Here is a 27965-nt window from a genome sequence, read left to right as displayed (position 1 = left end):
GGGCGCCTGTAGTCCCAGCTACTCGGAGGCTGAGGCGGGAGAATGGCGTGAACCCGGGAAGTGGAGCTTGCAGTGAGCCGAGATCGCACCACTGCACTCCAGCCTGGGCGACAGAGCGAGACTCCGTCTCAAAAAAAAAAAAAAAAAAAAAAAAAATGACCTTGCTGAGAAAATTAATGTTCAAGTGCTATTTCTTTACAGCACCGGGAAACAAGCATTTCAAACATACTGACACATGTTACCACATGGATGAACCTTGAGATCATGGTAAGCAAAAGCAAGTCACATATTGTATGATTCCATTTTTAATTTTGTCAGAATAGGCAAATCTATCAAGACAAACTAGATTACAGTCTTGCTGAAATTATAGGAGTGAGCCACCAGACCAGCTGGTCATATACCCTTTTTTTTTTTTTTTTGAGACAGAGTCTCGTTCTGTTGCCTAGGCTGGAGTGCAATGGCGCGATCTTGGCTCATTGCAACCTCCGCCTCCCAGATTCAAGCAATTCTACTGCCTCAGCGTCCTGAAAAGCTGGGATTACAGGCGTGCACCACCATGCCCTACTAATTTTTGTATTTCTTTTTATTAGAGATGGGATTTCACCATGTTGGTGAGGCTGGTCTTGAACTCCTGACCTTGTGATCTGCCCACCTCGGCCTCCCAAAGTGCTGGGATTACAGGCATAAGCCACCATGCCTGCTGCTCATACACTTTAAATGAGTAAACTTTATGGTATATAAATTATATCTTAAAGCTGTTAGAAACAAACACACAAAGCGGTTACCCTCAGGTATTTGAAAAAAAAAAGCCACATTTATCTTTGTATGCCACTCCTCTCTATTTAGCCACACATGTATTTTGTTCATGCTTTTTTTTCTAGGTCCTTTGTTTTTTCATGTCTTTCTTGGCCATTGCTCCTCAACAGTGAGTTTAGATGACTTCATTCTTTTTGCCTTACATTCCATTGTATGGCTATTCCTTAATGTATATAACTACCTCCTACTGATAAAGATTGAAGTTTTGTTTTCATTCCAGCTACTACAGACAAGGCCACCTTCCAAGGAGATTGTATCAATTCACACGTTCATCAAGGATGTATGGGAGTGCATTTCCTCACATCCTCAGCCACAAGGTATATTATCTTGCTTTTTGATTATTGTCAATCTAATGAGTGGAAAATTATAATTTTATATGTACTTTTTATTTTTTTTAATTTTTTTTTTTTTTTAAGATGGAGTCTCGCTTTGTCGCCCAGGCTGGAGTGCAGTGACACGATCTCACCTCACTGCAAGCTCCGCCTCTTGGGTTCACGCCATTTTCCTGCCTCAGCCTCCTGAGTAGCTGGGACTACAGGTGCCCGCTACCACGCCCGGCTGTTTTTTGTATTTTTAGTAGAGATGGGGTTTCACAGTGGTAGCCAGAATGGTCTCCATCTCCTGACCTCGTGATCCGCCCGCCTTGTGGCCTCCCAAAGTGCTGGTATTACAGCCGTGAGCCACCACGCCCGGCCATATGTACTTTTTTAATGGCTGAGGTGGAGCCATCTTTCTTATTTTTAAGAGTGTTTGATAACTTGTTTTTGTTCATTGCTTCCTTTGCCTTTTTTTTTTTTCTTTTTCCCTGAGATGGGGGTCTCACTTTGTCTCCCTGGCTGGAGTGCTTGGCATAATCTTGGCTCACTGGACCCTCGACTTCCCAGGCTCAAGGGATCCTTCCACCTCAGCCTCCTGAGTAACTGGGACTACACATGTACACCTCCACAAGTGGCTAATTTTTGAGTTTCACTAGAGACAGGATTTTGCCATATTGCACACACTGGTCTCGAACTCTTAGCCTCAAGCGATTCACCCGCCTCGGCCTCCCAAAGTGCTGGGATTACAGACGTGTGCCACTGGACCCAGCCTCCTTTGCCAGTCTTAATACTAAGTTATTATTTTGGGAGAATTGCTACATCGAATATCGGCCCTTTGTCATATGTTTCGAGTATTTTTCTAAATTTGTACCTTGTCTTTGATTTTTTCTTTTCTTTTCTTTTTTCTTTCTTTTTTTTTTTTGAGACAGGGTCTTGCTCTGTCCTCCAGGCTGGGGTGCAGTGGCGCGATCATAGTTCACTGCAGCTTCGACCTCCCGGGCTCAAGTGATCCTCCCACCTCAGCCTGAATAACTGGCACCACGCCCAGCTAATTTTATTTTTTGTAGAGATAGGGGGTCGCACCATGTTGGCCAGGCTGGTCTCTAACTCCTGAGCTCAAGCCATTCTCCCGCCTCGGTCTCCCAAAGTGCTGAGATTGCAGGCGTGAGCCACCGCTCCCAGCCGTCTTTAGTATTTTTCACCAGGCGGATAGTCCACGTTTTTGTGTAGTCTTTTTTTTTTTTTTTTTTTTGGTGGCTTCCAATTCTTCCCCTTTCTGGGTGTGTCACTTGGTCTCTCTGAGCCACAGTTTTCTGCTCTATAAAGTGGGGTGACAATGCTCAGCATACGGCTTGCTTTGGCTCGATGAGCGAATGCAGGTCTGAAAGCTTCCGGTACAGGTGCCGACGCTGAGGGGAACGGCGTTAACTTAAGCGCGTCCACGGACGCTGCCTGCCTGCACAGTTGGCTGGCCTCAGCTTCCCGCTGTTCAAGCCCACGTGAGTGGCTCCGCCCCATCTGGCTTCTGACCAATGGACGAGCTTCCTAAGGCGTACCGTCCCGACTCTAAGCCGCTTGGCTACGAGACGGGCTCCGTCTTGCTCGGAGTCCCGCCCCTTGCCGGGTCGAGCAATGGGCGCCTTCCGTTTGGCGCAGGCCCCGCCCCTGCCGCTCTCCGGCCTGCGGGCCGCAGGGCTCGTTCCGGAGGGCGGGCGCCACGGAGGCCAGAGTGGTCGCAGCTCGGGCGGAGGCCGGGTGGGGCGGGGTTGTAGGGCTGGGGCAGGCGGTAGGCTGCCCGGCGGGACAGCGGCGGCAGCCGGCCGGGGGCGTCCTGAGTTGGCGGACGGGGGCGCTGCCAGCTCCCAAGGGGGCCGCTCGGGCCCCTTCCGGCCCGGGTCTGGTCGGGCCGCAGGAGCAGGGCGGGCTGCGGCGCCCAGTCTGACCCTGGCCTAGGGACTGAGCGCCTGGCCCCAGGGCTGCCGGTGGGGCAGCCATGTGTGGTTCTTGAAGCGCCATGTGGTCTTCTGAAGCGCTTTTACAGTTCTGAAGGGCTTTATATTGCAAACTGATCAAAGCGCTTTGTAGCCCGGAAGCGCTTAGGCATCCTCGAAGTAGGGCTGTGCAAAGTGAAGCGCTTCGTGATCTCAAAAGCACGTTGTGGACTTGGAAACCAACGGAAGCCTTTAGTAAATTTTGGATCGCTTTGACTTCTCCGACTGGGTTTGGCATTTCTGAAACCTTGAGAACTGTGATGGGCAGTGGAAAGAAGAGGGAAAGGTCAGTGAGGCTAGCCTGTGGCTCTGCCCTTGTGTCTTGCCCTCCCCCTGGGCGGGGGGGGGGGCGGTGGGAATCTGAGGTGGGACCGCCAGGAAGGGTGGTGTTGGAATCCAGGCCCCCTGTACCTTGCAGGTGCCCATGGCGTCCGAGCGGGGCAAGGTCAAGCACAACTGGAGCAGCACGTCGGAAGGGTGTCCCAGCAAGCGCAGCTGCCTCCGGGAGCCCTGTGATGTGGCCCCCTCCAGCCAGCCAGCTCAGAGGTCTGCATCGCGTTCTGGAGGGCCCGGCACCCCCAAACGCCTGAAAGCCCAGAAGGAGGACGATGTGGCTTGCTCGCGGAGGTTATCCTGGGGCTCATCCCGCCGCAGAAATAACTCCTCCTCCTCCTCCCCCCCCCATTTCTTGGGCCCAGGTGTGGGCGGGACCGCCTCCAAAGGCTGCCTGATTCGAAGCACTGGGGGGTTCCTGTCTTCAGGGGGATCCCCTCTGCGTCCTGCCACCGCCTCTTTAGAAGAAATGGCTTCTCTAGAGGAGGAAGCCTGCAGCCTTAAGGTAGGTGGCTGCCACGCTTTGCAATCTGTGAAACCGCTTCCACATGGCTTGAGAGGTTGGGGATGGGAATTTTGATGGAAGGAGACTAAAACATCACATTCTTGAAGGTCTGGAGGATCTTCCTAGAAGTCCGCTCCACCCAACTCGAAGACCAAGCAGTCTTCCAGGGGCGTGGCCTGAAGTTAAGTAGAGAGGTAGTTTTCAAATTCGGCTGCACTTTGGAACTACTTGGAAAGCTTTAAAATACTTGGGCCTACCTCCTACCCCAGAGAAACTGATTTGTTGGTCTGAGGTGTGGTCTGGGCTTCCAGATTTTTCAGTGCTCCCCAGGTTATTGTAAACGTGCAGCCCCGTTGGAGAATCACTGCAGTAGAAGGTGGATTATGTGTTCAAGAGAAGGATGTATTTATTTTAGTTGTCAGTTTAAGGAATTGTGTGTCCTCGTGCTTTGAACCACTCTGAATCACAGAACCAAGAATTGTGGTTCTTGGTGTAGCTCTCTTCCAAAGTCATGGTTTCCAGCATGTTGGGGTTTTGCTTGGTGGTGCTAGTTTTTTTTTTTTGGAGGTTAAATTGTTAGTTCCCTAATGGAAACATGCAAGAGGGTTTCATAAGTACTTGGAGCAGACCAAGGAGTGCTTCACAGAGAAGATACATTTAGCTCATCTACTCAATCAACACAACAAATATGTGTTGAAGGTTTAGTTTGTGCCGGGCAATGTTCTAGGTGTTTGGGATTCTTTACTAACAAAACAGATCACTTTCCCCTTAGAGTTTGCATCCTAGGTTTTGAAGCTCTGGATCTTAAGAAGTGAGAGGTTCTGCCTGTGGAGGAGAATGGAGAAACAGTTTTATTTGGGATGAGACGGGCTGCCTCTAGAGAAAATTATTTTACAAAAGCAATTAAAACAGGCCCTAAGGAATATGGGTTTGGTTTTAAGCCTAGCCTTGGTGGTTTCTTTTGTGTAGCTGAGAAAGGAGGCTGTATTTCACTTTGTTTTGGGGACTCATAGGCTAAGTGTCCCTGGTTTTTTCATTGTGGACCTCACTGTCTGAACTTTTGTGTGGGCGCGTGGATTTTTTCTTTTTAAATTCACAAATAATGGTGAGTTGAAAAGCCCTGTCTCTAGCGTAGGAATGCTGAATTTGTCTCAAATCAGGTAAGTATGGGACTTTGCTCCTTCTTGATACAGTTTCAGTAGACTTGGGTACAGCATAAAATAATACCAATTGATTAAATTTAGCTTCACTGACAATTTATAGATAGAGTGAAACCTGGTACTGGGAGAGGCAGGAAATTTATTTTACATAGTCTTTCAGGTGTGCTGAATCCCTGGCTGTCCTAAAGATCTGGAACTCGGGTTTGAGGATGTGGTCTCTAATCTGGGTGGGCCTGATTGTAGGATGGACCCACCTTTCTCTCATTAAGGCTAAAGGAGCCTTGTTTTGCAAGAACCCAATTTAATGGTTTCAATATAAGCGCTTGAGGGTTATTGCATGCCAAGCACTGTTGGGTCTGGGAGTGATGAGCTTCTAGGGAGCAGTCTGGTGGGAGGACTGGAGGGATGGTCACATGACTGCCTACAATGTGGTATGATGGAGCAGTGAGCCCAGGAGGCTGGAGAGCGAGGTAGGGGGCGGACTGCAGCAAGGTTTTAGTAGCCAAGGGAATTTGGATTTTATCCTAAGGGCAATGGATTTTATTCTAAGGGACAATTCCCTTAGAATTGTATTCTTTGTTTTTTTTTTTTTTTTTTTTTTTGAGACAGAGTCTTACTGTATCACCCAAGATAGAGTGCAGTGGCGTGATCTCTGCTAACTGCAACCTCCACCTCCCGGGTTCAAACAGTTCTCCTGCCTCAGCCTTCCAAGTAGCTGGGACTACAAGTGGGCCCATGCCCAGCTAATCTTTGTATTTTTAGTGGAGATAGGGTTTCGCCTGGTTGGCCAGGCTGGTCTCGAACTCCTGACCTCAAGTGGTCTGCCTGTCTCAGCCTCCCAAAGTGCTGGGATTACAGGTGTGAGCCACCAGGCCTGGCCAATTGTATTCTTTTTTTAAAAACTTATTTTATTTTTTTGAAACTATTTGGCTGGAGTGCAGTGGCACAATCATGGTTCACTGTAGCCTCGAACTCCTGGGGTCAAACAGTCTTCTTAATGTGAGAATATGGGCATGTGCCACCACACCCTGCAGATTAAAAAAATTTTTTTGGGGCCGGGTGCAGTGGCTCACGCCTGTAATCCCAGCACTTTGGGAGGTCAAGGCAGGCGGATCATGAGGTCAGGAGATCGAGACCACCCCTGGCTAACACAGTGAAACCCCGTCTCTACTAAAAATACAAAAAATAATTAGCTGGGTGTGGTGGCAGGTGCCTGTAGTCCTGGCCACTTGGGAGGCTGAGGCAGGAGAATGGCATGAACCTGGGAGGCAGAGCTTGCAGTAAGCCAAGATCAAGCCACTGTACTCCAGCCTGGGCGACAGAGCGAGACTCAGTCTCAAAAAAAAAAAAAAAAAAAAAAATTTTTTTTTTAATAGAGACGAAGGTCTCGCTCTGTCGCCCAGGCTGGTCTCAAACTCCTGGGCTCAAGCTGTCCTCTCACCTTGTCCTCCCAAAGCACTGGGATTAGAGGCATGAGCCACTGTACCAGCTGGATTGTCTTCTAAGCAATTAGAATTTATACAAGGCTCTACACAGAAAAGGAAATTGCATTGTAGAAACATCACTCTTTTGAAGATTTTTTTTTTTTTTTGAGATGGCGTCTCGCTCTGTCGCCCAGGCTGGAGTGCAGTGGCCGGATCTCAGCTCACTGCAAGCTCCGCCTCCCGGGTTTATGCCATTCTCCTGCCTCAGCCTCCCAAGTAGCTGGGACTACAGGCGCCCGCCACCACGCCGGGCTAGTTTTTTGTATTTTTTAGTAGAGACGGGGTTTCACTGTGTTAGCCAGGATGGTCTCGATCTCCTGACCTCGTGATCCGCCCGTCTCGGCCTCCCAAAGTGCTGGGATTACAGGCGTGAGCCACTGCACCCGGCCGAAGATTTTTATATTATCCTGATTGTCCATCTCTAGGACTGCTGAGGTCTCTTCCTGGAGCATATGTTTGTCAGTTTAAAAACCAAGTGTACAGTACTTGATTCATTTTGAGGAATTACAGAACACCTCTTACCTTCCACCTTCATCTGTACCTCTTCCTCCCTTGCTCTGCAGTCATCTGTGAACTTGTTTGTCCTGGTCCTAAGTCCTTCAGCAAGCACAGCCGAGGAGTTCTCACAAAAAGCATGTTCGTCTTCAGGTCCTTCTAGAGTCCTCCCACCACTCTCCTGTGTTGGCTCTGTAAACTTTTTTTTTTTTTTTTTTTTTTTAAAAACAGGGTCTTGCTCTGTCACCCAGGCCTGAGTGCACTGCCATGATCATAGCTCACTGCAGCTCAACTTCCTGGGCTCAAGCGATCCTCCTGCCTCAGCCTCTCAAGTAGCTGGAACTACAGGCATGTGTAACCCTGCCTGGCTCATTTATTTATTTTATTTTATTTTATTTTTTATTTTTTATTTTTTTTTGAGATGGAGTCTCGCTCTGTCCCCCAGGCTGGAGTGCAGTGGCCGGATCTCAGCTCAGTGCAAGCTCTGCCTCCCAGGTTTACGCCATTCTCCTGCCTCAGCCTCCCAAATAGCTGGGACTACAGGCACCCGCCACCACATCCGGCTAGTTTTTTGTATTTTTTATTAGAGACGGGGTTTCACTGTGTTAGCCAGGATGGTCTCGATCTCCTGACCTCGTGATCTGCCCATCTTGGCCTCCCAAAGTGCTGGGATTACAGTCTTGAGCCACCGCGCCCGGCCTTTATTTTACTTTTGAGACAGAGTCTTGCTCTGTCACCCAGGCTGGAGTGCAGTGGTGCGATCTTGGCTCACTGCAAGCTCCGCCTCCTGGGTTTACACCATTCTCCTGCCTCAGCCTCCCCAGCAACTGGGACTACAGGTGCACGCTCCCATGCCCGGCTAATTTTTTTGTATTTTTAGTACAGATGGGATTTCACCGTGTTAGCCAGGATGGTCTGGTCTGAATTTCCTGACCTTGTGATCTGCCCGCCTAGGCCTCCCAAAGTGCTGGGATTATAGGCGTGAGCCACTGCGCGCGGCCTGCCTGGCTGATTTTTTGTTTTGTAAAGACGAGAGTCTACCTATGTTGCCCAGGTTGGTCTCAATCTCCTGGGGTTAGGCAGTCCTCCCACCTTGGCCTCCCAAAGTGCTGGGATTGCAGGCATGAGCTACTGTGCCTGGCCTTGCTCTGTAAACTTTGAGGGTTACACAGTTGACTTTGCTCCCTTCTCCTACCAGCCTTTAACACATCTTTCTCTGTGCCAGGTCCCAGAATATTCCGAGGGGAAGGTCTTAGACTCATTTTAGAATCGATAGAGATCCCTGCTGGCTGACCTCACATCGTTCCCTTCTTATCTCCAGGACAGTTGTAGACGTTTTATGTTAGCTGATGATCTTCATTTACTCTTCATAGAGAAGATTAACTGTGTGATGAGCACTTACATGTAGTAAAGATTATTTTTGCTATGACATCTAAATGTCTACATTCAATTTGGAGTAGGAAGAATGGAAGGGAAAATTTGAGCATGTATGATAAGGCTTGATCAACTGTGATTCTCGATGTTTGACCTATAGACTGTCACATGATCCCAAGAGTGTCGTGAAGTAGGTGGTATTATCTCTACATATCTGTTAGTAAATATCTTCATATCAATTAAAAAATATTTAAGCACCTGCTATGTGTAGGCACTGGGCAAATGAGATTCAGAAAGGTTAAATAAGCTGGCCAAGGCCATGCAGCTGGTAAGTGGCCGAGCTGTGGGGTAATATCAGATCAGTCCAACTTCAAAGCCAGTGTTCTTTGCACTGCTGCCTCTGGGAGCACCTTCTCTGTCCCAGCCTGGCATCCGATGTAGGGGTGGCAAGACGAAGGTGCCAAGGTTCCTCCCTTAAGGAACTCTCTGCAGGGTGAGTCAGCCTAAGCACAGTAAAGCACTGGGTATCAAGGCTCTCGAGTGATAGAGCTTTTGCGCATCCCCTTTCCTGCGTTTTCACTTGGCACACTTCCAGTGCTCACGTGGAACACCAGGCTAGGTGCTGTTGGTGCCAAGGACAATCAGGCCATGCTTCATAGACTGAAAAGTCACTCACCACAGGGCAGTGAGTGGAGTGCTGTAACAGGGATGGGTTTGGAGTGCCCAAGGGGCGGGGGAATGAGCAATTGACCATCAGGAAGGTCCTCGCAGAAGAGGTGACACTGAGTCTTACTGATGGACAAGGAGGAGGACAGGACATTTTGGACAGAGGGAGCAATACGTGCCCAAAATGTCAGGAAATGCTGCTTGTCTGGGGTGCTTGGGGCAGTGCTGGCCCTCCTCTCATCCATGTTCGTCTGCATTCGCTGGACACTTGGAGCGAATTTGGAGGAAGGTGGGAGATGAGGCTAGACAGGAAGGTTGGGGCCAGCCTGCGAAGGGTTCCTGATGAGCTTAGGGGTGGGGATTATTCTGTAGGCAAATGCGGAGCCCTGGAAGGGTTCTAAGCCAATGCTGAAGTGGTAGGGTTTGCATTTTAGAGCTCCTCTGTCACGCTGCAGAGAAAAGGTAGGAGGGAGAAGACAGCGAGCTGGTGAGGAGCTGTTGAAATCCTTCAGGCTACTGGTGATAGGACTGGAGCAACATCTCCACTTACCTTTCCTTCTTTCCTTTGGAGATGCACAGTTCACCAAGCAGTGCTTCCAGGAGGAATGAACTCTTCCCTTTTTGAAGTCAGGTGGTTTGTCTGTTACCTTCTGCCTAGGGTCTACCTACTTCTTACCTTTAGAGCCAGCTATCACCTGCTGAAACTCATCCTCGGTGATGTTGATCCATCTTAGGTCCTCCAGCCTTTGAGAGCGTTTCTCACTTTTTCCCTTTTTTTTTTCCTCCCTTCTCTCCCCTTCCCCCTACCCCCTCCGCTTCCCTCCTCTCCTCTCCCCTCCCCGCCTGTCTGTCACCCAGGCTGAAGTGCAGTGGTGCATTTGGCTCACTGCATCCTTCACCTCCTGGCTCAGGTGATCTTCCTGCCTCAGCCTCCCAAGTAGGTGGGACTACAGGCATGCACCACCATGCCCAGCTAATTTTTCTGTATTTTTTGTAGAGGTGAGTTTTTTTTGCCATGTTGCCCAGGCTGTTGTTGAACTTGTGGGCTCCAGCGATCTGCCTGCCTCAGCCTCCCAAAGTTCTGAGATTATAGGCAGGAGCCACCACGCCCAGCCAACGGTGTTTCTCACTTTCATATTTACTCCTTTTCCCTTGGCTTCCAGGATGTTAGGGAGAACTTGAGTTTGAATCCTGGTTCTGCCACTTACAAGCCGTGTAGCAGTTTCACTTTCTGTAAAAGAAGGATGACAGCTGTGACCGTTCTGTAAATTGTAAATCTGTTTGAAGACATAAGGTATATCATTATACTCCTAATTTTTTTTCCTCCCCCAACTCCAGTCCTGGTCTTTACAACCGGAGACGGCAAAACTGCTGGTCTGTGGACTGGATGTAACCTGCTAGGTCCTTACAGTATTTAACATTTTGGGACAATTCACATTAAGAATTAATGACTCCAGGCTGGGTGCGGTGGCTCACGCCTGTAATCCCAGCACTTTAGGAGGCTCAGGTGGGCTGATCCCCTGAGGCTGGGAGTTCAAAACCAGCTTGGCTAACATGGAGAAACCTTGTCTCTACCAAAAAGACAAACTTTAGCTGGGTGTGGTGGCACACGCCTGTAATCCCAACTTGTCAGGAGACTGAGGCAGGAGAATCACTTGAACCTGAGGGGCAGATGTTGCAAGTGAGCCAAGATGGCGCCACTGCACTCCAGCCTGGGCGACAGAGTGAGACTGTCTCAAAAAATAGAAGTAACAACTCCAGTCTAAGTCCCTACCTTGAACTGAAGACTTGAATGACGTCGCCTCCCCACTTCATGTCCCCTTTTCTTGTTTTTCTCCTTGGCAGTTATCACTCTCTAACATACATATTTCACTTGTCTTACCTTTCTCCTAGTTTTCCCTTCTCTCACCAGCTAGAGTGTGAGCTCCAGGAGGCAGACGTTCTTGTATGTTGTTGTTATTTTTTTTGGAGACAGCGTCTCCAAAAGGTTGGAGCGTCTCCACAGGCTGAAGTGCAGTGGCACAGTCTCGGCTCACTGTGACCTTGACCTTCCAGACTCAAGCAATCCTTCTGTCTCAGCTCCTGGAGTAGCTGGGACTACAGGCATGGGTCACTGCACCCAGCTAATTTTTGTATTTTTCTTGTACAGATGGGGTCTCGCTATGTTGCCCAGGCTGGTCTTGAACTCCTAGGCTCAAATGATCCTCCTGCCTTGGCCTCCCAAAGTGCTGGAATTGCAGGCGTGAGCCACCACACCCAGCCTTGTTTTTTTTATTGAACGCTAAACCCACAGGTCTAGAACCGTGCCTGCTGGCACAGAGTAAGTGCTTAGTAAGTGCTTGCTGAACGGTTGAAAAATGCACTAAATTCAATATTTCTGGTTTTACTTGGAAAAAAACAGAATCTCTAACTCTGATTCTCTACTACCAAATGGCACCAGTAGAGGTGAGGAGCAGCTGCCCGTCTGAGGGTGTAGGTGCTCTTCAGTTTGCTGCAGACCTCACCATCTGTGTTGTATACCTGGCTTCAGTGGGAGCAGAGGGCAGAGGTGGAGAAGCAGTCAAAATGGAGATTGGGCCTTGACAGACAGGTAGGAACACAAAATGGGATGGAGGCAAGGACATGGCAAGCAGAGGAGATAAGATGTGCCAGCAAATGTGTGAGAGGGTGTGATGGGCCAAGGGTGGCAGGTAGTTGGTGGCAGGCAGAAGAGGGCACCAGAGAAGTAGGGTGGGAAGTTGGGGCTGTGTCTCAACAAGGCAGGCCCTGGGAGTCATCAAGTTTATTATTAGTATTAGAGGCCAGGCACGGTGGCTAGTGCCTGTAATACCAGCAGTTAGGGAGCCCAAGGCGGACAGATCACTTGAGGTTAGGCCAACATGGTGAAACCCCATCTCTACTAAAAATAATTTTAAAAAATTAGCCAGGTGTGGTGGCAGATGCTTGTAATCTCAGCTACTCGGGAGGGAGGCTAAAGCACAAGAATCACTTGAACCTCAGAGGCGGAGGTTGCAGTGAGCCGACACTGTGCCACTGCACTCCAGCCTGGGCAACAGAGTGAGATTTCGCCTCAAATATAAATATATATATATGTATTTATTAGAATTCCTTAAATATAAAAAGATATAAAGAAAACAGGCTGGGCATGGTGGCTCACACCTGTAATCCCAGCACTTTGGGAGGCCGAGGTGGGTGGATCACCTGAGGTTAGGAGCTCAAGACCAACCTGGCCAACATGGCGAAACCCCGTCTCTACTAAAAATACAAAAATTAGCTGGTGTGGTTGAATATGCCTGTAATCCCAGGTACTTGGGAGGCTGAGACAGGAGAATCTGTGGAACCTGGGAGACGGAGGTTGCAGTGAGCTGAGATCGCATCACTGCGCTCAAAAAAAAAGAAAAGAGGCCGGGCACGGTGGCTCAAGCCTGTAATCCCAAGCACTTTGGGAGGCCAGGACGGGTGGATCACGAGGTCAGGAGATCGAGACCATCCTGGCTAACCCGGTGAAACCCCATCTCTAATAAAAAGTACAAAAAACTAGCCAGGCGAGGTGGCGGGCGCCTGTAGTCCCAGCTACTAGGGAGGCTGAGGCAGGAGAATGGCATGAACCCGGGAGGCGGAGCTTGCAGTGAGCCGAGATCGTGCCACTGCACTCCAGCCTGGGCGACAGAGCGAGACTCCATCTCGAAAAAAGAAAAGAAAAGAAAACAGAAATGACCCGTAACCTCCTTTAACAAATAATCCCTGTAGACACATGTTAGAAAATTCAGAAAGTAAGAAAATTTAGTAAGTCTAGAGGGGTTCAAAATGATAGCAAACACCACCTTTCCTGTTCATCTTCGTGAAGTTAGCAGCTGCCAACAGTTTGAGTACTTTCCGGAAAATAGATGCCTATATTAACAAGTGTAGATTTCTAAAGGTTTATGATTCTTTTCCTCCATCTCGCTCTGTCACCCAGGCTGGAGTGCAGTGGCGTGATCTCCGCTCACTGCAAGCTCCATCTTCCGGGTTCACGCCATTCTCCTGCCTCAGCCTCCCAAGTAGTTGGGACTACAGGCGCCAGCCACCACACCCGGCTAATTTCTTTGTATTTTTAGTAGAGAATGGATTTCACCATGTTAGCCAGGATGGTCTCAATCTCCAAACCTTGTGATCCACCCATCTTGGCCTCCCAAAGTGCTGGGATTACAGGTGTGAGCCACCTCGCCCGGCCAGGTTTGAGATTCTTTTATTTTTCTTTGGCCCTTGACTCAGGATAATGATTAAAAAAAAAAAAACAAAAACCAAAAATATTATGTGCTCTTCGGAAAAAAAAATTTCAAATGGATACAAGAAGCTTATAATATAAGAGCCTAAGCCTTTTTTTTTTTTTTTTTTTGAGACGGAGTTTTGCTCTTGTTGCCCGGGCTGGAGTGCAGTGGCACAATCTTGCCTCACTGCAACCTCCCCCTTCTGGTTTCAAGCGATTCTCTTGCCTCAGTCTTCTGAGTAGGGGGGATTACAGGTGCCCGCTACCACGCCTGGCTAATTTTTGTATTTTTATTAGAGACAGCGTTTTGCCATGTTGGCCAGGCTGGTCTCAAACTCCTGACATCAGGTGATCCACTTGCCTCGGCTTCCCAAAGTGCTGGGATTACAGGTGTGAGCCACCGCGCCCAGCAGAGCCTAACCCTCTTTCTACTTCCCTGCATTACCCAAAGAGATCCATTATAAACAGTTTGGCTTTTTAGACTTTGCTAATACATACATATAAAGCAATTTTGTCTTTTTTTTTTTTTTTTTTGAGACAGGGTCTCACTCTGTCGCCCAGGCTGGAGTGCAGTGGTGCCATCACGGCTCACTGAAACCTCTGCCTCCCAGGTTCAAGCAATTCTTGTGCCTTAGCCTCCCATGTAGCTGGGATCACAGGCATATGCCACCATGTCCCAGCTAATTTTTGTATTTTTAGTAGAGACAGGGTTTTGCCACGTTGCCCAACCTGGTCTTGGATTCCCGAGCTCAAGTGATCTTCCTGTCTCGGCCTCCCAAAATTGGGATTGGGATTACAGGCGTGAGCCACTGCGCCCCACGTGTTTTTATAGAGATGGGGTTTTGCCATGTTGGCCAGGCTTGTCTCGAACTCCTGGGTTCAAGCAGTCCACCTGCCTCGGCTTCCCAGAGTGCTGAATTACAGGCATGAGCCACTGTGCCTGGTCTGTATTTACTTTTGAGAGGAATTTAATAGAAATGATTTAGGAGTGCAAATGTGATAATGGTTTACTGCTTATGGAATGGCCTTAGGGGGACATTTGTGGAGTGTTCTTACACCCGACTGGGATTAGACTAGATTGGAATTTCACAGCAAAATAGTCTTGCAGACAAAAAGTTTAGCTTTTTCTTTGTGGAGTCCTGGAGTGAGTGGGCGCAAGAGGGGGGCTGAGGCTTCACTTCCGTCTCGGAGGAAGTTTGTCGTTGGGAGCAGTCTATCTTGATTGACCCTGGTGCAGTCACTGAGAAACTGAGGCATTTTCCAAAACCAAGTTGATCATTTGAGGGGCAGAGTTTACAGAGAACTTTCAGGAGGCTTTGGGTATGGTGGGAAAAACACTGCACTCAGGACTGGGGGATTGGAGTTCCTGGGGCTAGCTCTTCCCCTCACTGGGTCCTCAGGTTTCCTTTACCCTTAGATACGGGATTGGGCTAACTGGTTTCTAGGGCCCTTTCCAGTGGGAAGAGCTTGAGCTGCTGTTTTGCCTGAAGTGCAGTCCTTGCCTTCCAGGAGCTTGCAGTCTGGTTTAATGAGAGTGTTCATTTCAGCTCCTTTCCTCCCCCTGCAGTGAGAGGATATTGTCTGCTGAGCTTGAGAAGGTAAATGCTAAGAAATGGCAGCAATCAACCCCTCTTACAGTGCCACTTCACCACCTGGAGAGAACCTTTGCCTTAGCCACAATCACTTTCCCTTTGACTGGTAGAACCACCACTGATTTATAATTTGTCAAATGCTTCATGTACGAAAGTGCCCTTGGAACAGCCCTTTCAATTCTGTTTTTTTTTTTTCCAGGTTGATTCCAAAGATAGTTCTCATAACTCCACAAACTCTGAATTTGCAGCTGAAGCTGAGGGTCAGAATGATACAATTGAGGAACCCAACAAGATCCAGAAAAGGAAGAGGGATAGACTTCGAGACCAGGGCTCCACAATGATCTACCTGAAGGCTATCCAGGGCATCCTGGGGAAATCGATGCCAAAAAGGAAGGGAGAGGCTGCCATTCGGGCAAAACCAAGCACAGCAGAGCGTCCCAGCCGTGGAGAAGGACCAGCCAGGAGTGAAGGACCAGCCAAGACTGCAGAAGGAGCAGCCAGGAGTGTCACAGTCACCACTGCTCAGAAGGAGAAAGACTCAACCCCAGAGATCAGCGTGGAGGAGGACAAGACTGTGTCAGAGAAGAGCAGCTTCTACGACAGGAGAGTAGTTATAGACCCTCAGGAGGAACCCAGTGAGGAGCCCCTTGGGGACCGAAGGACAGTCATTAACAAATGCTCTCCACCCCTAGAGTTCTTGGATGATGCTGACTCTCATTTAGAAATCCAAAAGGTGAGTAAAGCTCACGCCAGGCATCTGACTTTTTAGTTCTCTTGATGAAATGTGTTCCATCTTTCTAGTTCGATCCTAAGTGTTACTGGTTAAAAACAGTACTTTACGTAACCAGGCCTCCAAGAAACAAATTGATGGTTTTCTTCTAACATACTTTTCAGATTTTCAGTTATTAATAAATGTAAACTGAGTTTTTTTTTTTTTTTTTTTAAAGGATTTATATGTTAGGATGTGGGTTTAGCTGCTGTGTAAAAGGCCAAAGTAACAGTGGCTTAAGTTTGACTTAAGAAGGATGGCTTCATCACGTCAGAGATACTGGTGCCTTTTGTCTTGATTCTCTATCACCCCTCAACACAGTGTCCATCTCTTGGTGTGAAATGGGTACTCTGATAGGATGCAGGGTTTGTTAATGTGGGCATTCTGGCCAGTGGGAAGGGGAGAAGAGGAAAGTGTATTCCTTCCTTGTTAAGAGCTTGGCTCAAGAGTTGCACACGGTATATCTGCTATTGACAAGAGTGGGGAAACCTGGTTGACACCTAGCTGCAAGGGAATCTGGAAAATCAGCCTTCATCTAGGCAGACTTATACCTTGATAACCAGAGAAGAAGGGAAGGATGTCATTGGAGGGATACTAGTGATTTTTAACATAGCTTATAATTGAGGGGCAGCATTCTTCCATCTTTTTGGTTGTTGTTGTTGAGACAGAGTCTTGCTCTGTTGCCCAGGCTGGAGTGCAGTGGCGTGATCTTGGCTCACTGCAACCTTCGCCTTCCAGTTTCAAGCAATTCTCCTGCCTCAGCCTCCCGAGTAGCTGGGATTACAGGTGTGCGCCACCAAACCTGGCTAATTTTTGTATTTTTAGTAGAGATGGGGTTTCTCCATGTCGGTGAGGCTGTTCTCAAACTCCTGACCTTGTCATCCACCTGCCTTGGCCTCCCAAAGTGGCGGGATTGCAGGCGTGAGCCACTGTGCCTGGCTGCATTCCTCCATCTTACTCGTCTCCACCCATCCTTTGTTACTGCTCCACAGGCAGCTTCTCATCTTTTAGCTCTTTCTTCTAGTACTTACCCCATGTTTCTAAATAATCTTTACTGTTGATCAGTTTTACAGTTTTAGATGTCTGAGAACTTCTTGCTTGGGAGATGAGAATTTAGTTCTCTGTACCTCCTTCAGAAGCACCCATACCCAGGGATACATTAGCTTCCCCTTTTTGCAGCCTCCCTGTGTGGCTTGAATACCTTTTGGATTAAGTCTGTTTAAGATTGGTTACTGCCATGTTCACAGCTGAGTCGCTTTGTATACTACGATCACATTTTCTTTCTTGTAAAACTTCATTTTCCTTAAAGTTCATCGTTACTTTGTTTTTCCTTTGGTTTTCCCTGTACCTTTCACTAATTAATCTCCAAACTGTGAGAGCCATAAAATCCTTCTCAATATGGTCAAAGTAAGGAATCTGTTCCTTTTTTTTTTTTTTTTTGGCTTGGAGGCATACGTCTTCAGCCGTCTGTCGTCCTGCTCTGCTCTGCTCTGGTCTGGACTGCTTGCCCTTAGGCCAGCTGGCAGCTGTCTCTCTGGAGCCTCCTTCACATTTCTCCCGGATCCAGTCTTCTGCTACCTATAACTCTGTGTCTTCTCATGTTCTTCTTCCTTGGTTTACTCTCACATTTTGGTGGAATACTTTTTCTAGTAGCTTCTTGAGAAAGGGTACATGGAGAAATTTTTTTGGAAAACGTTTGTCTGAGATTGCCTTTTTTTTGACCTGGAAAAGATGTTCCCAATATATTGTTAAGTGAAAAAAGCAGGTTACAAAACGGTATGCACAATATGAGCCCATTTTTATAAAAATATACATATTTAGCAAAGTAAACGGACAAATGATGTTTATCAAAATATTAACATTGGTTCTTTTAACATAGTGGGATGATTGTTGATTTTGCTTAACTACTCCCCCATTTTTTCCTATTTGAATTTACTATAATGAAGATTGCTTTTTAAATGGATAGTAGGAGATGAGGGCATTATTAACCTCTGATTAGCCCAAATATACTCCTAACGGTCCTTCTGGCAAAGTAAATGTTTCTATTCAGCCTATATCTGGGAAATTGCTTCTACCTTATAAATTTGAGTGTCCTTCAAAGATGATATTCACTCCAACTTCCTTTTAGGCAAACTATACAATAGCAAATTTTGATATTTAAAAACTTAAAAAACATCCCTCAACTTAATACCAAAAAGAATAGATGAGAAAATACAAATCCTCACTTTTCAAAAAGAAACAATCCAAGTACATACTACTAAATTATACAAAGTTACGTTATGTAAGTTTAGTTTATTGCAGAGATGAAGACAACACACTAGAAGTTGGCAGCTTCTATTTCAACCGTTCACAGCACTCGCTCGGTTCTCCATTTCATTCACTCACCCATGCAAAAGGTCTGTACACGCAATGATGTCTGATGTGTCTTGGTTTCCATAGTATAACAGGAAACTTGACATTTCAATTAAAAAGGTAAAATGAAGACATTTACCATCAGACTATAAAATTCCTCTTCTGTAAGAGGATACTATAGTACTTGAATATATGATTTGAAACAAAATCATGTACCAAATGAAAGGGGCACCACTTCAAGAGCACTAGGACTACATTAAACTTAAATGTATTCCAACGTTCTTAAAAATGTGACTCAAAACCACATCTAATCTTAAAAAAGCTCCAATAACTAAAACTATATTAACAGGCACGATGAACAGTGTAAACACTGTTAACGGGCACCAAGTTTAACAGGGCAGACGATATTTGCTTCTGCATTCACACTTACTCAATTACATTTTTTAAAAAAATGATGCTACTTAAACTATTAATGTTTTACAAAAAAAATAATTTTAATAAATACAGCAAATGCTAGAAATCTAGCTAGGTTATCATGCAAGGTATAACCAAGACAAACAAATTTATAATAAAGGCACTTGCATTCAAAATGAACTCTACGCTTATATTTTATTAAAAGGGCAAACATCATGAATTAACCCAGCTGCTTACTTGAATTACAAAAGTAACATGATTCAATATGAAAATAAGAAACTGTCTACAAATCTCTGACAGTAATAAATTGCAACGTGCAATGCATACAGGAGTCATACAGAGCAACAAACTCTCGTACAAAACAAAAGTATTTTAATACCTTTAAAATCCAAATTTTTCTTTAAAATCATTCATGAGAAAGATTCTCAAGTCAGAATTAACACCTCAATTAGTCAAGCATCAGGAAACTACATTGCAGCTATTAATATACAAAAATACATCTTTTCACCGTCTTTCCTTCTGATGCCTCTGTTCCAGAATCATACAGACTCTCATTTCTCTACACTCCCCATTCCATCATTTCTTCAGATCGTGAAAACTGAATTTGCTGAACACCAGAAATCTGTTGATATGATGTTGTGTCAACAACATTTTGTTGTTGACCGTCTGTGGTTATTAAGCCAGCTGGTAACTGGTTAGTAAATGCCTCCTCTGTAAGCTCTTCACTTAGTCCATCTGTAGCTGTGACTGCTCCACCAATTCCCTTTTCTCCTTTCATAGCCTTTCTGAATTTCTGAAGGTATAATTTCAGAGGTTTCACCTAACTGTCAAAGCCTAAGGTAGACATAGCAAAGAGAATATCTTCTCCATTGATTGTTTTTCGCTTCTCTTGATGGCACCTTTCGCTTGCCTCAGATGTTCTATAAAGCTGAGGAACTCACTCACACTCTTGAACACATTCTTTGGCATCTTTTGTAATCTTTCCCGTTTGAGGGATGGCATTTTTCATTATCCTAGCCACATTTGCTATTGGAAGATATACATCTTGTTCTCTGAAACTTTCTTTTGAACCATTTGTGTCCTCATGATCATTCATGCTGTCCTCAGTATCATCATGAGGGTATATAACATAATGACTTCCTCCAATATAGTCTGCAGAGATTCCTAGTTGAGAAGCATCTGTTGTAGAACTATCACCATCCATTGTCATGAAATACTGTCAGAACTGTGTTGTCAGTGGTGCTGAAGAACACCTGTCTAAAAAGGTGTCTAATCTTTGTGATTTCAACCTCCAATGCAGCCCTGGTTGGCTCCTGTCTCCCGAGATTGCCTTTATTTTACCTTTAACTTTGATTGCAAGCTTGCCTGGTTTCGGAATTCTAAGTTGGAAATCATTTTGTTCGGGATTTTGAAGGCATTGCTCCTTTTCTTCTGGGCTTTTTTTTTTTTTTTTTTTTTTTGAGATGGAGTCTCGCTTTGTCTTGCCCAGGCTGGAGTGCAGTGGTATGATCTTGGCTCACTACAGCCTCCACCTCCCAGATTCAAGTGATTCTCCTGTCTCAGCCTCCCGAGTAGTTGGGATTATAGGCGCATGCCACCACACCTGGCTAATTTTGTATTTTTAGTAGAGACAGAGTTTCTTCATGTTGGCCAAGACTGGTCTCGAACCCCTGACCTAAGGTGATCCACCTACCTAGGCTTCCCAAAGTACTGGGATTACATGTGTGAGTCACCTTGCCTGACCTCTTCTGGTTTTCTTGATGTCTGAAGCTATTCTGGTTCCTTGGTGTATGATTGTTTTTGTCTGTACATATATATATATATATATATATATATATATATATATATATATGTTTTTTTTTTTGCTGTGAGACAGAGTCTTGCTCTGTCAGCCAGGCTGGAGTCCAGGGGCACGATCTCAGCTCACTGCAATCTTCGCCTCCTAGGTTCAAGCGATTCTCCTGCCTTAGCCTCCTGAGTAGCTGGGATTACAGGCGTGTGCCACCACACCCGGCTGATTTTTGTATTTTTAGTAGAGATGGGGTTTCACCATGTTGGTGAGGCTGGTCTTGAACTCCTGACCTTGTGATCTGCCTGCCTCGGCCTCCCAAAGTGCTGGGATTACAGGTGTGAGCCACCATGGATTTTTCAGGACTGGTCCTCTAATTTTATTGCCTTTCTCCTTGTTTCTAGCCAATTTCTTGCTTTACTTTGTAGGAGATTTCCTTTTCTTTATCTTCCAACCCAGCTGTTTTATTTGGTTTTACTTTCTGCTGTCATGCTTTTATTATCCAAGAAGATGATTATTATCACTTCTGTTACCTCTTTTAGGAATTCATGGTAGTTTTTTGGCTTGGTTTTAGTTTTCTTTAAGTTGGTTCTTTCTTTTGATTTCATCTGTGTTAGAGGCTGTCTTCACATGTCTGGTAATCTTTGATTGTCTGTGATCAAGAATGGGAGGATTTAAAAGCTATTTGGAAGCTCTGAGCGCAAAGACTTTGAGCTTTGCTTTGGGATGATCTGGAGAGCATAACCCTCCTCCCTTCGCCATGTCACTGCTTTTAGGAAAAGTGCTGGAATTACAGGCATGAGCCCCACGCCCAGCCTAAATTAAAAGTTTTGGCCAGGCGCGGTGGCTCATGCCTGTAATCCAAGCACTTTGGGAGGCCGAGGCAGGTGGATCACCTGAAGTCAGGAGATCGAGACCAGCCTGACCAACATGGTGAAATCCCGTCTCTACTAAAAATACAAAAATTAGCCAGGCATGGTGGTCCATGCCTGTAATTCCAGCTGCTCAGGAGGCTGAAACAGGAGAATCGCTTGAACCCAGGAGGAGGAGGTGGCAGTGAGCTAAGATCACACCACTGCGTTCCAGCCTGGGCCACAGAGTGAGACCCTGTCTCAAAAAGACAAAAAAGAAAAAAAGAATTAGCAGCAATGAAAAAACAAACAGAAACAAAACAAAACAAAACAAAACCACACACGGGAAAAAAAAGAAAAAGAGCAAAAAAAAAAAAAAAATCAACATAAACGTTAGAAGATACGTTAGTTAGAAGAAACGTTAGTTTCATCTGCAACTTCACCCTCACTTTGAGAGATGTGGTACCTCCAATTCCTGAGTCTTTCTGGGGTCTTGTAGTCTGGTTCTGGGTTTTTTCTCACTGAAGGCTTAGGTTTTGGCCATCTGATCGCCTTGGCTGATAATCATTAACCCATCTGTTTTCTATGCTCTGTTTTCTGTGAATAATATCCAATTCTCATTTAATTTGCTTTGCTGTTCATTTTGTGTGCTTTCTCCTTGTAGGTTTATATCTTTTCAAATATATTTCGTGTAACTTTAGAAGGTTTTTGGGTGGGTAGGACAAAAACTATATGTGCTATTATATATAATTGGAAATTCCCACATAAAGTCGATTTGTAAGGTATTTTCCTCCCAAATATGTAATGGATGTGTTTTCTGTCTAATGTAGATTATCTTACTTGGTTGCCTCGAATTCCATTGTGTGGATGAATTTTCTAAAGTTATACCCAAACTTCTATTTATGAGATTGGATGACATTTAGGTTTTCTCTTACGTATCTATTTGGAGATAGCACAGTGTGGTAGGTGAGCATGTGAGTGTTGGGATCAGACCATTTGGGTTTAAATCTCGGCCCTGCCACTCAAATTAGGATCTTGAGAAAGTCTGCCTCTTGGAGCCCCGGTTTCTTCCTGTGTGTAAAATGGGCTAGCTTTTCAAATGTTACCACTTGTAAAAAGCTAATACAGGGTCAGATGCATTCTGGGTTTACAGCCTCTGTTGCAGCTATTCAACTATGCGTGAAAATGGCCATAGACAACATACAAGTGAACGGGTCGGACTGTATTCCAATAAAACTTTATTTACACAAGCAGGCAGTGTATTGATTGGGTACCTGTGGGCTACAGCATGCAGAACCCTGAATTAATACATGATTCCTCTTTGCTTAGTGCCCAGTAGTAGGTGCTCAATAAATGTAACTTTAAATTTTGCCATACAGGCTTAAACCTAAGGCAGTCTTTTTTTTTTTTTGAGACAGAGTCTTGCTCTATCACCCAGGTTGGAGTATAGTGGCTCACTGCAACTTCTGCCTGCCAGGTTCAAGTGATTCTCACGTCTCAGCCTCCTGAACAGCTGGGATTACAGACGTGTACAACCACATTTGGCTAGTTTTTTGTATTTTTAGTAGAGCTGGGGTTTTGCCATGTTGCCCAGGCTGGTCTAGAACTCCTCAGCTCAAGTGATCTGCCTGCTTTGGCCTCCCAAAGTGCTGGGATTACAGGTGTGAGCCACCGTGCCCAGCCAAGGCAGTCTTGAATGTAGACAGTCTCCTATTTACCCCCGACAAAAGAAAATCTGAAAACATTTTCTTGACCAACTTGACTCTAGAAACCTTTCAAGGATTTAGATGACATAATTATTATGTCTGTTTATGGTATATGTTTCTAGTTACATGTGCATTTTTGAAACTGCTTTTTTCCTTCCTTTGCCATTTTCCTATCCACTCAGTGATTGTTTTCCTGTTTGTTTCATGATTGTTTTGGTTCATTTGAAGAGGATCCAAATGAGAACTGTATGTGGCAATTTTTAAATGTGTCAAGTCTCTTTGTCTCTATAGATTCTTCTTTCTCCACCTCCAAGATGTTGTAATGTATTTGTTGTAAAAAATGGGGTCATATATCTCGTTTTTGCTGATGAGAATATAGCACTTTTTGAATCTGTGTATTGTTCTTGGAAATTTTGTTCCAAGTTGCAGATGGTCATCATACCACATTGAGGCAGTCTGTTTCCATTTTTCCTTGAGGTGTGTTTTTGGGATTGCCATAATGTGACCACCTCCAGTTATTTTGCAGAGATGTTAATGATGTGTTACTGTATATGATAAACACTTTGACTTTCAGGCGCACGTATACAAAAGTAGACTTGTAATTCCAGTATGTCTCACTAGAAAATTCAGCAGGAGGAGTGAGGTTCCAAGATGGCTGAATAGGAACAGTAGGGGCCGACTGACACCTCATGCGGCCGGGTGCCCCTCTCAGACGAAGCTTCCAGAGGAACGATCAGGCAGCAACATTTGCTGTTCTGCAATATTTGCTGTTCTGCAGCCTCTGCTGGTGATACCCAGGCAAACAGGGTCTGGAGTGGACCTCCAGCAAACTCCAACAGACCTGCAGCTGAGGGTCCTGACTGTTAGAAGGAAAACTAACAGAAAGGACGTCCACACCAAAACCCTATCTGTATGTCACCATCATCAAAGACCAAAGGTAGACAAAACCACAAAGATGGGGAGAAACCAGAGCAGAAAAGCTGAAAATTCTAAAAATCAGAGTGCCTCTTCTCCTCCAAAGGAACACAGCTCCTCGCCAGCAACAGAACAAAGCTGGACAGAGAATGACTTTGACGAGTTGAGAGAAGAAGGCTTCGGACGATCAAACTTCTCCAAGCTAAAGGAGGATGTTCGAACCCATCGCAAAGAAGCTAAAAACCTTGAAAAAAGATTAGACGAATGACTAACTAGAATAACCGGTGTAGAGAAGTCCTTAAATGACTTGATGGAGCTGAAAACCATAACACGAGAACTACGTGATGCGTGCACAAGCTTTAGTAGCCGATTCGAGCAACTGGAAGAAAGGGTATCAGTGATTGAAGATCAAATGAATGAAATGAAGTGAGAAGAGAAGTTTAGAGAAAAAAGAGTAAAAAGAAATGAACAGAGCCTCCAAGAAATATGAGACTATGTGAAAATACCAAATCTACGTCTGATTGGTGTACCTGAAAGTGATAGGGAGAATGGAACCAAGTTAGAAAACACCGTTCAGGATATCCAGGAAAACTTCCCCAACCTAGCAAGGCAGGCCAACATTCAAATTCAGGAAATACAGAGAACACCACAAAGATACTCCTTGAGAAGAGCAACTCCAAGACACGTAATTGTCAGATTCACCAAAGTTGAAATGAAAGAAAAAATGTTAAGGGCAGCCAGAGAGAAAGGTCAGGTTATCCACAAAGGGAAGCCCATCAGACTAACAGCAGATCTCTCGGCAGAAACTCTACAAGCCAGAAGAGAGTGGGGGCCAATATTCAACATTCTTAAAGAAAAGAATTTTCAACCCAGAATATCATATCCAGCCAAACTAAGCTTCATAAGTGAAGGAGAAATAAAATCCTTTACAGACAAGCAAATGCTGAGAGATTTTGTCACCACCAGGCCTGCCTTACAAGAGCTCCTGAAGGAAGCACTAAACACAGAAAGGAACAACCAGTACCAGCCACTGCAAAAACATGCCAAATTGTAAAGACCATCCATGCTAGGAAGAAACTGCATCAATTAATGAGCAAAATAACCAGCTAACATCATAATGACAGGATCACATTCACATATAACAATATTAACCTTAAATGTAAATGGGCTAAATGCTCCAATTAAAAGACACAGACTGGCAAATTGGATAAAGAGTCAAGACCCATCAGTGTGCTGTATTCAGGAGACCTATCTCACGTGCAGAGACACACATAGGCTCAAAATAAAGGGATGGAGGAAGATCTATCAAGCAAATGGAAAACAAACAAACAAAAAAAGCAGGGGTTGCAATCCTAGTCTCTGATAAAACAGACTTTAAACCAACAAAGATCAAAAGAGACAAGGCCATTACATAATGGTAAAGGGATCAATTCAACAAGCACAGCTAACTATTCTAAATATATATACACCCAATACAGGAACACCCAGATTCATAAAGCAAGTCCTTAGAGACCTACAAAGAGACTTAGACTCCCACACGACAATAATGGGAGACTTTAACACCCCACTGTCAACATTAGACAGATCAATGAGATAGAAAGCTAACAAGGATATCCAGGAATTGAACACAGCTCTGCACTAAGCAGACCTAATAGACATCTACGGAACTCTGCACCCCAAATCAACAGAATATACATTCTTTTCAGTACCACATCGCACTTACTCCAAAATTGACCACATAGTTGGGAGTAAAACACTCTTCAGCAAATGTAAAATAACAGAAATTATAACAAACTGTCTCTCAGACCACAGTGCAATCAAACTAGAACTCAGGATTAAGAAACTCACTCAAAGCCGCTCAATTACATGGAAACTGAACAAACCTGCTCCTGAATGACTACTGGGTGCATAACGAAATGAAGGCAGAAATAAAGATGTTCTTTGAAACCAATGAGAACAAAGACACAACAAACCAGAATCTCTGGGACACATTTAAAGCAGTGTGTAGAGGGAAATTTATAGCACTAAATGCCCACAAGAGAAAGCAGGAAAGATCTAAAATTGACACCCTAATATCACAATTAAAAGAACTAGAGAAGCAAGAGCAAACACATTCAAAAACTAGCAGAAGGCAAGAAATAACTAAGATCAGAGCAGAACTGAAGGAGTTGGAGACACAAAAAACCCTTCAAAAAATCAACGAATCCAGGAGCTGGTTGTTTGAAACGATCAACAAAATTGATAGACCGCTGGCAAGACTAATAAAGAATAAAAGAGAGAAGAATCAGATAGACGCAATAAAAAATGATAGAGTTTATCACCACTGTTCCCACAGAAATACTGACTACCATCAGAGAATACTATCAACACCTCTACGCAAATAAACTAGAAAATCTAGAAGAAATGGATAAATTCCTGGACACATACACCCTCCCAAGACTAAACCAGGAAGAAGTTGAATCCCTGAATAGACCAATAACAGGCTCTGAAATTGAGGCAATAATTAATAGCCTACCAACCAAAAAAAGTCCACGACCAGATGGATTCACAACCGAGTTCTACTGTAGGTACAAGGAGGAGCTGGTACCATTCCTTCTGAAACTATTCTAATCGATAGAAAAAGAGGCAATCCTCCCTAACTCGTTTTATGAGGCCAGCATCATCCTGATACCAAAACCTGGCAGAGACACAACAAAAAGAATTTTAGACCCATATCCCTGATGAACAGCCATGCAAAAATCCTCAATAAAATACTGGCAAACCAAATCCAGCAGCACATCAAAAAGCTTATCCACCATGATCAAGTGGACTTCATCCCTGGGATGCAAGGCTGGTTCAACATGTGCAAATCAATAAACGTAATCCATCATAAAAACAGAACCAAAGACAAAAACTGCATGATTATCTCAATAGATACAGAAAAGGCCTTTGACAAAATTCAGCAGCCCTTCATGCTAAAAACTCTCAATGAATTAGGTATTGATGGGACGTATCTCAAAATAATAAGAGCTATTTATGACAAACCCACAGCCAATATCATACTGAATGGGCAAAAACTGGAAGCATTCCCTTTGAAAACTGAAACAAGACAGGGATGCCCTCTCTCACCACTCCTATTCAACATAGTGTTGGAAGTTCTGGTCAAGGCAATCAGGCAGGAGAAAGAAACAAAGGGTATTCAATTAGGAAAAGAGGAAGTCAAATTGTCCCTGTTTGCAGATGACACGATTGTATACTTAGAAAACCCCATTGTCTCAGCCCAAAATCTCCTTAAGCTGATAAGCAACTTCAGCAAAGTCTTAGGATACAAAATCAATGTACAGAAATCACAAGCATTCTTATACATCAATAACAGAAAAACAGAGAGCCAAATCATGAGTGAACTCCCATTCACAATTGCTTCAAGGAGAATAAAATATCTAGGAATCCAACTTACAAGGGATGTGAAGGAACTCTTCAAGGAGAACTACAAACCACTGCTCAACGAAATAAAATAGGACACAAACAGATGGAAGAACATTCTATGCCCATGGATAGGAAGAATCAGTATCATGAAAATGGCCATACTGCCCAAGGTAACTTACAGATTCAGTGCCATCCCCATCAAGCTACCAATGACTTTCTTCACAGAATTGGAAATAACTACTTTAAAGTTCATATGGAGCCAAAAAAGAGCCCCCATTGCCAAGACAATCCTAAGCCAAAAGAACACCGCTGGAGGCATCACGCTACCTGACTTCAAACTATATTACAAGGCTACAGTAACCAAAACAGCATGGTACGGGTAACAAAACAGAGATATAGACCAATGGAACAGAACAGAGCCCTCAGAAATAATACCACCTATCTATAACCATCTGATCTTTGACAAACCTGACAACAATCAGAAATGGGGAAAGGATCCCCTATTTAATAAATGGTGCTGGGAAAACTGGCTAGCCTATGTAGAAAGCTGAAACTGGATCCCTTCCTTATACCTTATACAAAAATTAATTCAAGTTCGATTAAAGACTTAAATGTTAGACCTAAAACCATAAAAACCCTAGAAGAAAACCTAGGCAATACCATTCAGGACATAGGCATGGGCAAGTACTTCATGTCTAAAACACCAAAAGCAATGGCAGCAAAAGCCAAAACTGACAAATGGGATCTAATTAAACTAATGAGGTTCTGCACATCAAAGGAAA

At 44.9% G+C, this 27965-nt stretch overlaps 1 protein-coding gene, 1 long non-coding RNA gene and 1 pseudogene across 4 annotated transcripts in view; 2 read left to right on the top strand and 1 right to left on the bottom strand.

Annotated features, from left to right (window-relative positions):
* Positions 1–223: 223 nt before the first annotated feature.
* Positions 224–1249, top strand: LOC108584218. Its single transcript, XR_001899182.3, has 3 exons — positions 224–267; positions 882–925; positions 1037–1249. It is a non-coding gene; the product is annotated as an uncharacterized LOC108584218 (long non-coding RNA).
* A 1512-nt stretch (positions 1250–2761) lies between these two features.
* TATDN2 (TatD DNase domain containing 2) overlaps positions 2762–27965 on the top strand; it is a 39797-nt gene continuing 14593 nt past the window's right edge. For both annotated transcript variants that reach the window (XR_004182098.1, XM_021934199.2), the window contains exons 1-3: positions 2762–3410; positions 3543–3962; positions 15182–15715. Coding sequence is in view for 1 of the 2 variants with exons in the window: in XM_021934199.2 (XP_021789891.2) it covers positions 3549–3962; positions 15182–15715 (948 nt within the window). In the remaining variant the exon portion in view is untranslated. The remainder of the gene's footprint in view (positions 3411–3542; positions 3963–15181; positions 15716–27965) is intronic.
* Positions 18613–19832, bottom strand: LOC108584513 (annotated as a pseudogene). Its single transcript, XR_004182099.1, has one exon. The product of XR_004182099.1 is annotated as a nuclear transcription factor Y subunit beta pseudogene (transcript).

This window comes from Papio anubis, chromosome 2 (genome assembly GCF_008728515.1).
Source record: "Papio anubis isolate 15944 chromosome 2, Panubis1.0, whole genome shotgun sequence".
Classification (NCBI taxonomy): domain Eukaryota; kingdom Metazoa; phylum Chordata; class Mammalia; order Primates; family Cercopithecidae; genus Papio; species Papio anubis.
Note: the sequence above shows the minus strand (reverse complement) of the source record. Positions and strands in the feature narration are given on the sequence as shown.